This window comes from Echinops telfairi, unplaced genomic scaffold (assembly GCF_000313985.2).
Source record: "Echinops telfairi isolate 266 unplaced genomic scaffold, ASM31398v2 ScPeMD7_7458;HRSCAF=8496, whole genome shotgun sequence".
Classification (NCBI taxonomy): domain Eukaryota; kingdom Metazoa; phylum Chordata; class Mammalia; order Afrosoricida; family Tenrecidae; genus Echinops; species Echinops telfairi.
The window spans coordinates 13,134,280-13,148,526 of record NW_022111358.1 but is presented as its reverse complement, the minus strand read 5'-3'; the positions used below and the strand labels follow the sequence as shown (position 1 = coordinate 13,148,526).

Here is a 14,247-nt window from a genome sequence, read left to right as displayed (position 1 = left end):
AGAACCCTGTCTAACACACTCAGAAAGAGAAACAGGAAATGGAAACAGACTAAATGTATGAAGCCCTTGCTCCTTTCAGGCCTGTAAGAAAATTTAAGAAGAAAAAAAATCCTATTTAAAGCAATCACGTGGAACTGGAAATTCTAAAAAACCTGTTGGGTATAAAAACTGACACTAGAAGTACAATTCAGACTTTAATCTTGGAACTGACCAAGTAGGACAGATTAGATGGTAACCCTTACAAACTTAAAGTAGGCATATTGTTATATTGTAGCAAACCAGCTGATAAAATGGATGTATCTTGAAACAGACTGTACTCTCACTTATAGAGAATTTTGTTTAAAAAATAAAACGTCAGAATATTGAACTACTTTGTGGTTACTTCTTACACACTTTTCAGCATTGCAGCTCAAAGACATAAACTATAAATCATAAACTTAAAAAAATAGACATAAATGAACCTGCTTAAAGGTGGAAAGAATAGGTACCATGATACCACTGTGGGTGGGTGTTATCAAGTCAATTCCAACTCACTGTAACCCTATATGACAATCAAACTGCCCCATAGGGTTTTCTTGGCTGTAATCTGCAATGAAGCAGATCTCCAGGTTCTCGCATGGACCTACTGGGTGGATTCAAACCACCAACCATTCAGCTAGCAGCCTTGCACTTAACCATAATGTCGCCAGGGTCCCCAACACTACCTTTCCTCCAAAAAAAAAAAAAAGCCTCACTGTTATTAAGACCCTCTAGGACAGAGGACAACTGGTCCTGTAGGTTTCTCAGACTATAGCTCTTTATGGAAAAGAATGCCCCATCTTTCTTTCACAGAGCAGCTGGTGGTTTCAAAATGCTGACCCTGTGGTTAGCAACCTAACTTATAATCCACTCTGCCACCAAGACTCCACTCCTCAGGTAGGTTAATCACACTCTAATGAATTCCATTGGAGTGTTTCTGAGAATACACAGGCACTGGATTGGCATGAATTCTACTCAGAAAAAAAAAACAATCTCAAAGCCCAGTTCAACACCAATAATTATTTTGCAGTTATAAATACCACAACAAAAGTTGAATGAATAATTTCTCAGAAACCCTTAACTTACTTCAACTTAATGTTTAAAGCTAAGCACTCTTAAAGTTACTTTAAGGCATGTACAACATACTACTAGTGCCAGTGAAATTCTTATAATGTGATTGTTACCTTTGAATTCTAAATAAACAAACTTATTTTGAAAATGAATAATCTGACTAAAGCAAGAGTTTTCGTTTGGAACCAGGTCATCCCCAAACATGCAATTCCTATGTCCTCAAGAAAGTTAATACCATACCATTTAAATCTGCATTTTCAAATCTGACCCAGACTATTTTCTCCTTTTCTTCTGTTAGAGGTGTTCCACTGTAAGCCTGTAAACAGAAACGTTTAAATAAAATTATTTTTCAAATATAAATATAAATAAACAGAATTACATTTCAGCTTTAATGTTCCAAAACAACGAGGAACTGAAATGAGTCAACCCTACCCCTCTCCAATTTCACGGCCCCTGGAATTGTGGCATTACACATTTCAGAAGAATATTACTCTCCAAAAAAGTTATCCATGGCTCTGACCGAACACCAATAGCCTTAACTGAAACAAAATTAAGTTTTTAATCTATTAAGGATTGCTAAGCCTCTATTTCATGGTGGCTCTATAGGAAAGGGTAGAACTGACCCCTGTGAGTTTCCAAGATTATAACTCTTTATAACACAGTAGAAAGCCCCCTCTTTCTGCTGTGTAGCAGCTGGCAGCTTCAAACTGCTCACCTTGCAGTTAATAGCTCAACACATAAACATGATGCCACCGGTATCAACTCAATGGCATGAACCCTACAATACAACGCACACAGTCTATATGAAGTGCCACTGCAACCCAAAGGTACTCAAACAACTAAATCAGCCCTAAATTGTACAGATGAGTGAAACTTCATCTCATAGAAGCTTCACGCAGCAACTCTCCCCATACAACAGAAAAACTATTGACCGGTCTGGTTTCATCTTCCTAACTATTGGTATGCCGGAGACCACTGGTGATATCATTGTGTATCTCAAATATCTCCTAAGGTACAGGGACTGGCTTTCCAGCACCATAAGGGCAACACTCTGTTATGATATATGGAGTTTTCATCGGCTAATTTCAAGAAGTAGACCACCAGACCTTCTTCAGATTGTATCTTCATCTGAAAGTTCTGCGAAGACCTGTCCATCATAAGTGACTCTGCTTTTGCCATTTGAAATATAGTAGTATAGCAACATACAATCTCAAAATATAATATCACAAACTGTCCTGGTGGCATAGTGGGTAATTAGTTGGGCTGCTAACTGCAAGGTCAGCAGTTCAAAACCACCAGCCATGCCAAGGGAGAAAAATGACACTTTCCACTATTATAAAGAGTTATAATAGTCTCAGAAACACACATGGGCAGTTCTACCCTGTCCTGTGAGCCAGACTTGACTTGATGGCTGTGAGTTTGACTTTTCTTTGTGTATCAACAACATACAAGCACTACTATCCCATAAACAATTTACGCTGTACCCCAAACCAAATAGATTGCCTCTGAGTTGACTACAATTCATGGTGACCCCATGTGTGTCAGATTAAAATTGTGCTCCAATGACTGCATGTTTGGAAGTAGATTGGCAAGCCTTCTTCTTGAAGCATTTCTGAGTATAGTCAAACTGCCAACGTTATTATGAAGAGTCAAGGAGTCAAGGACACTAAGCATTTGCACTGCCCAAGGCAGAGCCTCTTCCCATTCTACCTGAAATCAAAGCAACCCCCACTCAGGGAAGCTCCATGGCCAGGTGCCAGAGCATTCTGTTCCCTGGTGCTTTCAATGGCTGTGATCCTCTAGTAGTAAACTGCCGAATCTTTCTTACAAACACTTCCAATTGTACTTGGACTACCAGTCTTTTGGCTAGTAGCTGGACATTTAAGTGTTTATATCAATTGTTTAAGATCAATTGTATAACCATATATTTAAGTGTTGATATCATCTACTTTGAATGTCCTATCAGCTTCCATAATGTACTAAGCAAGGTCGATTGTATAACTCCCTATGTCACATAGGACATGATGGTGAAGTTATACAAAAAAATGATCTTATACAGTGTGGGGGGAGGTCAGACCTCCAACCCCTCCTCTTCCTATTGCACATATGTCCCTAGACCACCCCCTCTCATTGCTGTATAACCTATAGTGCAACTCCTTCCTGTGCCGTATGTCTTTACCTGTAATCAGTTGGCTTGCACGTCCCCAAAAGGTGTATAGGCCTGGGTTAGCAACAGAGAGGGCTCTCACCCCCTCACTCTCTTGGCTCCCTCTCCTCTGTTCCATTTCCCCTTGTCCTCCTTCCCTTCCCCCTCTCTCCATGTGGATCACTAAGCGGGGCTGAGGCGAGCAATGCTACCATGAAATGTGTCTGACTCCATTATTCCAATCTCTCCTCTACCTCTCATGGTTTCGATGACTCTAATATCGTATAATTGTGCTAATTAAATCCACGATTAGTGGTTGGGGGCTGGCGCCCCCACCTCAAACCACAATACAGCCTGTATTTCACGTCTTTGTAAAAACGTGTGAGAAGACAAAAAACCTGTTCTCAAGAAAACCCAAATCACTGACTCACAGCGACTCTATACTCAAAATTAAAACAAAAATCCATCACTACCATCAAGTCGATTCCAATTCAAACGAAAACCAATGAATTCATGAGCTTCAGCCTCAGTCTCCTTACCCTCATCTTTATTCTTGGTCATACACCCTTCCTGTCTGACAAGCTATTTTTGAGATAAACTTTCTACTTTGGACTAATTTTAGATTTACAGAAGAGCTGCAAATATAGTGCAGAGAGCTCTGATATACCACTCACCCAGTTCCCCTTAATGTTTATTATCCAGAGTATTCTAATCTTATATTACCACGGTGTATGTGCCAAAATAAAAAAAAAAACAATTACTAACTAAACCCAAGGCTTCTTTATGGAGCCCTGTGGAGTACATGGGATAAAAGCAAGGCTCATTACTCGTGTACAGAGTTACAATCTCCGAACCCTCCAGGGACTGTTCGACCCTGTCCTACAGGGTCCTATGAGCTTCTAGGGGCCAACAGTGCTACCGGGTGACCGCAGTGAGGTGCAACTCCATTGCCACAGCTGAAGAAACTGAGTCCAGGTCAACAACCCCTTTCTCTTCAGGGTAATTCTCAGAGACCCTGGAAACAATTTCTAGGCATCAAGATTTTGGCTTCCGGAACCAAGCAGAAGTTAGAAAATGTCACTTTCCAAATAGTAGGTTTCACAGTACCAATGCAAAATTTCAAACATTTAAGGATTATCTTAGAAAGTTCTGTCCTCATATCAACCAGACATTAAAGAAAATGTTATGTGTAATTTTTAAAAATTACTCCTGTTGCTTTCCTAAGCAAAATATATCAGCAGCTCCTACAGCGCCTGTCTGGACATGACACTTAGAATCGCTGCCTCATCTGGTTATCTCAATTATTAATTATAAGCAGCAAACCTGCATCTCTGGCCCTAGAATTCCAGCCTCTTCTTGCTCTCTTCGAAATAGAATTTAATATCCACTTAAATTTATTTAAAGGGGTTCTGTAACTTCTCCAGAACTAGAGTAAGGTGTAGAATTGGGATATAAAGCCAGATCTAACGCCAAGTATGTGCTCTTAATTTTTAAACTACTCTAAACCTGATGTGCAAATTATCTGTCAAATGTGTAAGCACCTATGGTAATCCCACAGCCTCCATCTCATTCTCTCAAATGTCAACCTTGGATCTGGTTCTGCTCCGAATGGTTCAAATGGCATCCCTTTCTCAGAGCTTTCTTTGAAGTCCCCCCAACTAAACTTCATTATCCTTCCTCTAAAGCAGAGGGTCAAAGAAAACAAGAGAACACCCCCCAATGAAATGGCTTAACAAAGTAATCAAAATAGAATCAAACACACCAACAATCACAATATTACCAAACAAGAAAGGTTATGTTGTTATGCATAAGGTTGTCATAAGTGGGAGACAACTGGATGGCAACTAACAACACAATATGGTACTGTGGAATTTTGCTTATCCCTTTAGTGTGGTGTGTCTGACTCCACACTGGCCATTTAGTTAAGTCTATTAGATCATGAATCAACAAATCCAGTCCACCATCTGTGTTGCTGAAACATAACTATGCCCATCTTTACATAAAAGTCAGAGTTAAGTAGCTGTGATAGACATTGCAATGCAGTTAATTATTTAATATGGCCCTTCTAGCCATTGCCTTTGTTACTCCCAACAAAGGGCCTTCCTTTTCCTAATGAGTGGGCCTATTTAAGAAGGTAGGAAAAGACATCAATTGGATTATCTGATTCAGCTGTGAGTGACTGTAAACAAGGTTAACTGTGATTGCCAACCTGCCGGGTATAAAATCAGCCATCTTGGAAGCAGAAGGGGGCTAGCTCTCTTGCTACCAGTAAGAGGGAAGCAGCTTCCCTCACTACCATGAAGAGGGAAGAACCAAGAATGGAGCATGTCCTTTGGACCTCAAGATCCCTGTGCATCCATCTCTTTAATCTAGAAGACAGCTTTGACACAAGATGAGCAGCAAGAACAGAACCAGCAATCAGAGCCTGAGAGAGAGCAATGGACTAGCAGCCCACGAGTAAGTAAAGCTGAGATCTTTGGGGCAGAAGGCTGGCTTGTGGAGTGGGTTACCACCAGAAACTTAATGGGGGAATTCGTTTGCTGATAAATTGAGCTGGAGCTTAAAGCTTTCAGGTTGAGTGGAATGTCCTTTGGGCATTTATTGATAGCCCTTAAAGAGCTTTGTAGTGTTGCCTGAACAGAACAGAAAGCACAACCAAACTCACTGCCATTGAGTTGATTCTGGCTGACAGCGAACCTGTAGGACAGAGCAGCACAGCCCTTGTGGATGTCCGAGACAATAAACCTTTACTAGCCTCATTTTTTTCTGTGGAGCTGATGGTTTCAAACTGATGATCTTGTAGTTAGCAGTCCAACATGTAACCCACTACACTATCAGGCCTCCCAGAGACTAGGCTAAGAGGCTGAAGGGCCACCAAAATTGTAACCTGTTAACTTCCCTAATAAACCTCATAATCATGAGCATTATCTGTGAGTTCTGTGTGACCACTGCTATAAAGAACCCAGCTGTACAGCAGAGAGCTATGGGAGGCCAGTTGTCGTCAGAACAGTATAAAACGAGATGGTTGAGTAGGGTCAGTCTGAGCTCAGCCTTAGGAGCCAGAGATCGAATGTGAGGCACATCACCAAGACCACGCCCGCAGACATTTTATGAACAACAAAGCCTAAGATGTTTACTGTCTGGCCCTTTACAGAAAAAGGCTGCCCATCCTTGTACTAGACCTCTACAGCAGCACAGTGTAGCCTCCGAATTTAGCATGGTGCCTGATCATAATGAGCGTTCAACTCACTGGTTACTGCCAGAAATCTTGCTTGCTTTCTACACCAACTACTAGAATAAGCATCTGCATACAATGGACAGGTATATAAATCTGAAAATCTATAACTTTACACCCATAATCACTACTCTAATCCAAATCTTCAGAGTATATTAACAGCCCATTTATGAGCCTTCTGCAGGACAGCTAACAGCAAAGTCAGTAGTTCAAACCTACCAGCCACTCCAAGGAAGAAAGATACGGCTGTCCGCTTCTGTAAGACTGCCAGCCTCGGAAATCCTGTATGGTGCCCCTATGCGTTGGAATCAACTAATTAAATTAATCTAGTTACCAAGATTTTCACCATATTAGTTTTAGTCCCCTATTCTCTACCTACCAGAAACTCCTCAATCTGGTATTCTTGTTCCTCTAGGTCCTGGCGTCCAGGACAGTGGTTCTCAGCCTGTGGGTTGCTGCAACCCCTTTGGGGGGTCAAACGACCCTCTCACAGGGGTTGCCCGATTCGTAACAGTAGCAAAATGACAGTGATGAAGTAGCAACAAAAATAATTTTATGGTTGGGGGTGACCACAACATGAGGAACTGTATTAAAGGGTCGTGGCATGAGGAAGGCTGAGAACCCCTGGTCTAGGACATCTCCCATCCCCAACTACCCTCTCAAAGCCTCTGACCACAGCTGCACTCTGCTGACTAGCAAGGACTGCTTGCAACACAGGCTGACCACGAGCACAAAAGGTTCCTTTGTAATGATAGTGATCTATGGCAGCTGAGAGATAAAGATTTTGATTTGGTGTAGAAAGGGAATTAGATCCTGGGCAAATGGAACAATTATTCATATAAATCACATTTGTTCGTTCTAATACTTCCTTTGCAGCAGACACCGCACTTGGCATGGTGGAAAATACAAATAGATGTATGACACCAAAAAAGGGGGTTCCTTTGTGCACCTTCATTAAAGGGGCCCTGTAGGAGTAGGCACATTACCAAAAAAGGATCCTTCCTGGAGTTGCAGCTTCAAGACAAGATCCGGGCTTAAGGGCGGAGAGCACCTTGTACAGGAAAGCAAGTTGGATTTGAATTCCCAATTGTATTCTTTATGTAGAAAACAATGTGCTCCAAAACCCTGGTCGCCCTGTTGCTGACCTTATCCAACTAACCAGTTTCCTTCTATAGCAAATAGCCAATCTGTCCATTCATTTCAACTAATGGCACTGCTAACCTCCTTGGAAGTCTTTCACTTCTTCTCTCTGCATTCTCTTAGCAATTAAATATTCAGTCTGTATGATCAGTCCTAATATTTACTAATAGGGCACAAACCATCTGAATTGAGCCGAGAGGAAAACGTTTGCTTTTCCTTCCATGCACCACAGATCTTAGCATTATGGCCTGCCTATTTTCATCAGAGTTGACTGAACATAGTAATACCAACATTCCTTAATGGTTTTCCTGATTTGATGTACAACTGTTTAATATAATTGAAATACAATCTGTTTAATACAACTGAAAGACATCATTTTTGCTTTTCTCAGACTCTCCCAGAAAGCCAGGGTATTGGAACTATGATTGTCACTTCTCCAGCAGGTAGTTAGAGACACCAAAGAGGACACAATCATTACCACGAAGGAGAAAAGCTCCAAACCCCACCCCACCTCCACCCACAGGTGGAGTTCCACTAGAACAGGATTTCCCCCCGATTCTCTTTTACTGGTGTTACTTGGGGCCCTTACTGTAGACACAAGTCACTGGATGCCACCACCAATCTACTGAGTCAGGCTGTCCACAAGAGGGGCTTGAAAAGTGCTTTTTTAAAACAAGTGTGCCAAGTGATACTTAAGTTGAGACAACAATGAGCTAGAGATGGTCCCAGGAGGGCTGCCTTGTGCTTCATTCTCACATTGATACGAAGAAGAATCAGGAGCTTACTCTCTCAGGGCTATGCACTCAACTTTTACTAAAGTGATCAAAAGCTTACCCAACTAATGGGAAAAATGCTTTATGGGAGTTAAAATGTAAAATACACACACACACACACATATATATAATTCAATTTTAAAACAACTACCTTAATTTTCACCAGGCTACAAAATATATGGAAGTCACCAATGGGAAAATAAGTTGGAGTTTTTAGGAGTGTTTAGCACAAAAATACGGCTGGATATGAAAGGAGAGATAGGCTCCCAAATAAAACACACAGTTAATAAAATGTACAACTCATGTTGTTTTTCTCACTCGAGATAGGCAATCTGAACTGAGACAGGAGAAAGAGAATCATTTGGGAAATAGAACCTATCTGGAGCATCTCAGCCTTGCTAACACAAAAGATTGGGGATTTGACCCTATCCAGCAGCTCCAGAGGAGGAAAGAACTGGTTGGCAATCTACTCTTGTAAAGATGACAGCAAAGAAAACAATATAGGACAGTTCTACTCTGTCACATGGGGTCACTGTGTCCAAATTGGCTCAAGAGAAACCAACAACAGAGAACCCCAGGTCACATCTCTCAACTAACATTGCCCCTGTTCCTCAGGAGTATCAGCGGTGCCCAGCCGGCACAAAACTGAGGCATGGCTACCCAATAACAAGTACAGTTCCACTCTACAAATGCGCAGGATGCTAAAATATGGAAAGCCTATCTGAAAATGCAGCACTGCAAGCACAGATACTTACCTGTGGTACAACATCCTGTAGAAATGTCACAACACTTTCCATGTAGGACTGCTCTCTGGAAAAGGATGAAATGGAAAAAGATGATCCTGGCAGCTTAAGAGAAACCAAAACATATGCCATTCTCTATACCATACTGATTACAAATTGAAAGAAGGAAAAAGAGGCCTGTTCTTACCATCTGCTTATCTGCTTTTCGGTGCCACGCATCTTTGTGACATTATTAAATGCAAATTATGTTTTAACATTTTTTAACACCTTTCTCATACTTAAAGGAATTATGACAGAAGACCTGACTAAGGCAGGGCGTTCCCTCCTGAGTCAGGGCATAAGAATACCTCCAAAACTATTGATGACTCAGTATTTAGCACTCTTCCCTTTACTCTGGATATGAACCCAGTCCCTTCCCTATATGTAGAAAGATGAACTTATTTTTTACTGCAGATAAGGCATTAGAGCGAGTTATTAAAAAGTCTTCATAGAATTTTTGGTGTAGGCAAGGCATGGGAAAGTATCAAAATGCATCAAGGAAGAGAAAATAATAGTGAGAAGGACACTAAGTTACTTCATTCTAAATAGATGGAGAGCATAGAAATACCAGCAAGTGGAGAAAAACAACTTCATCAAAATACCTAATCAAATGCATTTCAGGGAAATGTTAAAAAGTACATTTGAAAAAGATAATACATTGTCCTAAGTCTTATTTACAGTTTCAGGCAACTTCAGTTCCAGAAATACACCAAGCTCTCTCTTCTTTGAATGAAAATGTTTACACCAGCTTGCTTTCTGTCTGGACTGTTCTCTTCCATAGTCTTCCGTGCGAATCTCCAGCTTAGGTGTTACTTCAGATAGGCTTGCTGGCAGCCTGTCATCCCATCCTGGCATACTGTGCCCTGATTAGCACCTGTAACTACTTTTATCTACTTACCCATTTACTGTTTCCCACCCTGAAATGTAACTCCAATACTGGAAGGAATCCATCTCTCACGTATACCAGTGTATCTCCAGAATCAACAAGCTAATGTTTAGACATGGAATTGTTTTTAAAATGCTGCATGAGTAACAATTTTTTAAAACTACAATTACATACTTCATATCAAAATGCAATACAATACAAATGTTTTGTTTTCAAGATGCAATACATTTTGAATACCATATGCTGAAAGCAACACAGAGCAGTGATTAAGAGTACAAATTCTGGAATCCTTGTCTGGGTTTAGAGCCCAATTGTCTGCATCTGACCAGCTATATTTCTTGACTATGTGACTAAGTGCAACTTACTCTTCCTCTACTTTGGTTTCATCTACAAAATGAAGATTAAAAATAGCACGTAACTCAAAGAAATATAGTAAGTACAGGAGGGAAAAAAAGGCAGTATTAATATAGTAAACTATATTGTATATATAGTCTGAGAAGGCGATCTTAAACAGGCTAAACTGCACACTGGAAATGATCCAAAATGCTACAATCCTTTAAGAGCATCCTAAAAGGCATAAACAAATGTTATCATAACTCTTCACTCTAAACTGCCTTAAATAGAACAACTTCCCTACCTCTCAGCTTCATTTCATTTAGGACAGTGGTTCTCAACCTGTGGGTCACCTAAGACTATATTTCCAATGGTCTAGGAACTGAGACACTGCTCCTCTGCCTCCGGGGGGGTCGGCCCACATGCAGATATGCCCACATATGGGGTCACCACAACATGAGGAACTGTATTAAAGGGTTGTCATATTAGGAAGGTTGAAAACCACTGATTTTAAGAAAATAGCCTGCCTTTTCCAACTGTATTCACTCCATTATCTTAGCCTAAAATGTACCCTTGATTTGAAGTGTCCAAATTCTGTTCAGTCTTTAAAGATAGAAAACAAATTTTACCTTCTTAATAAAACATTTTCTGATATCTGTACTAAAATACTCCTAAATTCTCCTGCCATTTATTAGTATCTCTTTTTACAGATTATAGTGATTTCACAGGAAAAAGATGAGCTTTCTACTCCCTTAACAAGTTACTGTCTCAGAATCTCACAGTGGCAATTCTACCCCGTCCTGTAGGGTCACTATTCGTCGGAATTGACTCGATGACTGTGAGTGAATGATTTTGCTGTTTTTTATAGTGATTTCAAGTGCACTTAATAGCTTAAGACCACAATAGATGTTCAGTTCTTAGATGTCAAGGAATGTCTCAAATATAAAAAGATATACTTTCAGAGACCCAGAAAAAGAAATATATTTTACATCATAATCTAGTAAGTATATACATATATATATATGAATATGTGTCACCAAACCACTAACTTCTTATCCATTTTTCAATACATATCCAGACACACTAAATTGATTTACTAACTCAACAATGCATTGCATGTAGTTTAAACAACTCTTCTCTAAGATTTAGTACTTCCATGCACTCTCTCAAAGTGCAAAATATATTGATTTATCCATCCAGTTATGTTATGTAGCACTGACACTGATATTTATTCATCTTGTAAAGGCAAAATTTTAAAACTTCTTACAAAATGTGCTCATGTCAGCACACACACACACACACACACACACACACACACGCCTTGCAAAACTAATTAACTGCATTGAGAAAGGAAAACTGAGTATTGGCATGCTGAATAATACTTTCTTCAAAAGATTGGAGTCATCTAAAATGTACTTACGTGACAGCCTGAGGCCGAACCACAACACCACCAGTACAGCGACTGGGTCTGCGAGGAGAATCTGTAGCCATAGCTTCATTCATAAAACCTGTGCACAGAAGAGAGAATGGTTCATTTGGGTGTGAAAATACTATGGCTGCTTACTCAAGAAAATCAAACGCTCTGTCACTGAGCCAATTCTGACTCCAAGCGACCCTACAGGACAGGGTACAACTGCCCCTTTGGGTTTCTGAGACTGTAACCACTGATGAGAGTAGAACACCTAGTCCAGCAGTTCTCAACCTGTGGGTCAAGACCCCTCTGGGGGTCAAACGACCCTTTCAAAGGGGTCGCCCAATTCATCACAGTAGCAAAATGACAGTGATGAAGTAGCAAGGAAAATAATTTTATGGTTGGGAGTCACCACCATATGAGGAACTGTATGAAAGGGTCGCAGCATGAGGAAGGTTGAGAACCACTGGTCTAGTCTGTCTCCCAACAAGCAGCTGGTAGTTTTTGAACTGACCTGGTGTTTAGCAGTCCAATGTATAAGCACTAGGTCAAGGGGGCTAAAAACTTTATCTGAGAGTACCTAAATCTAGGTAATTTTCCCAGCAATTCCTATTACTCCGGTGCAAGAGGAAGTACGTAGATCATTTTTGTTTTTCACATTACCCTGAGGTTTTGCTTATAAGACCAGGTCTCAAAACTAAAAAAAAAATTTTTTAGATTCTTGATGGTCCCTTTCGTCTATTGTTCACATAAAACAAGCGTTTATTTAGAAATAAAGTTTTTTTTAAAAGTCTTGGAAAGTTTTTCACAGTATGAAAATAACTGTGCTGCCTTTGTGATCCAAAATTTGGTTACTGAACGTTTATGTTGAGATCATGAAACTGGACAAGGCACAGCACTTTAATAATCGACAATACCCCATTTATATAAGTCTCCTGAACTCACACACACACAAATAAACAATGATCCCACTTCTACCTTTCTGCTGAAAAGTGTTGAAAATCCATAAATAAGACAGCAAGTCCAGTAGTTAAGATTGTCAGTATTTTTAACTTCTTGCTATTGTAACCCAATAAAATAAAAACCCAGTCTAAATAAAAACTTTGAAGTGCCTTATCCTTGCCCATCACATCACTCAATCCTGATCCTTTAATGTCTAGTTGGCATCTGAGTAGTTGGAATTTTTAAAGGGTCTAAAGAGAGTCTACTCAGTTAAGGTGAAAAGACTGATAGCGATATTGATCTCTGACAGGGCTCAGGCGAGCCTGCAGCCTGGAATCTTAAAAGCTCCGCAAGTCATCATTCCATGTAGGAAACATTCTGTCGCCTTTACTTGGAAACTCTTAAGAGTGGGGAACCCCATCTCCTTCAACTCAAAACACCTTTTGCCTCAAGTATGACAAAAACTAAGGAAGACCAAAGAATTGATGCCTTTGAGTTATGGTGCTGGCAAAAAATATTGAATAAATCTCTCTTGGAATAAGTACAACCAGAATGCTCCTTAGAAGCTAGGGTGGCACAACTTTGTCTCACATACTTAGAACACCTTATCACGAGGGACCATCACGCTTGGGAATCACCAGAAAAAATAAGGACCCTCAACTCTAAGGCTTGACAGTGGCCGCAACAATGGATCGAAACATTGCAGCGATTCTAAGGAGGGCTCAGGACCAGGCAGTGTTTCATTCTAAGTCAGAACCTACTCGCTAACACCTAACAATAAGAGCCCAGCAACCCTTCCTCAGTGGGCATCTTCCCTCCCAGTCGCTCCGTCCTCTCAGTTCCACTCCACCCTTCCTTTCCCGAACCAGTCTCCCAAGCCCTGTCGTGTAAAGGTCCCATCCCTGAGGACGACCCTCAGGCCCGACTTGCCGGAAAGACACTTTGCACAACACTACTCACTTCACCTCCGCCGCGGAGCCACCGCTGCCCCCACGGCCGCCCTCTGGCCCCTCGCCCTTCCCCCCGCTTCCAATCTCGACCCCTCTCCCCCATCGAATGCCGCCCGCCAAGCCCGCCCCTCGTCCGCGCCCAGCCGCCCGCCCCCCCACTCCTCCCCACGGCAGAGCCCCACCAGCCCTCTCACCCGCCGCCCGCCGGTAAACGCTCTCCTCCAGCTCCAGGCTCAGTGTTTGGAGTCTTCCCCCACCCCCTCCGTGATTGACAGCGACTACTTCCTACCACGCCTCGGCGGAACTGCCTTCGTAACCAATCCCAGGAGCAAACAGGCTTACTGGGCTCCGCCCCTGAAGGTCCGTTTCGCCAACCAGCAAGTAGGAAAGAGGCGGACCCGCCTCCTGAATCCAGCCAATCTGCTCACGCTGGGAGGAAAACACAGCAGTCTGTAGGTTCGCGAAGCCGGGTTGTCACGTTCGGTTGCGACCGCAGGCAGGCAGGGAGGCGTTCGAGCCAGGCCCGTTCTCTTCTCCGACGGCACGTTCGTGGCGTTTTC

The 14,247-nt window shown here is 41.6% G+C and overlaps 1 protein-coding gene across 9 annotated transcripts in view; it reads right to left on the bottom strand.

Annotated features, from left to right (window-relative positions):
- The window catches only part of BCAS3 (BCAS3 microtubule associated cell migration factor), a 550,239-nt gene extending 535,992 nt beyond the window's left edge, over positions 1-14,247 (bottom strand). For 8 of the 9 annotated variants that reach the window (XM_030888097.2, XM_004706992.3, XM_004706994.3 and 5 more), the window contains exons 1-4: positions 13,882-13,922; positions 11,805-11,892; positions 9,139-9,193; positions 1,330-1,405 (exon numbers count right to left, since the gene is read on the bottom strand). In XM_030888097.2, coding sequence (XP_030743957.1) covers positions 1,330-1,405; positions 9,139-9,193; positions 11,805-11,887 — 214 coding nt within the window. In that variant the 5' untranslated portion in view covers positions 11,888-11,892; positions 13,882-13,922. Of the gene's footprint in view, positions 1-1,329; positions 1,406-9,138; positions 9,194-11,804; positions 11,893-13,881; positions 13,923-14,029 lie in introns of those variants that run through there. The other variant, XM_045299618.1, reaches the window with a different exon arrangement.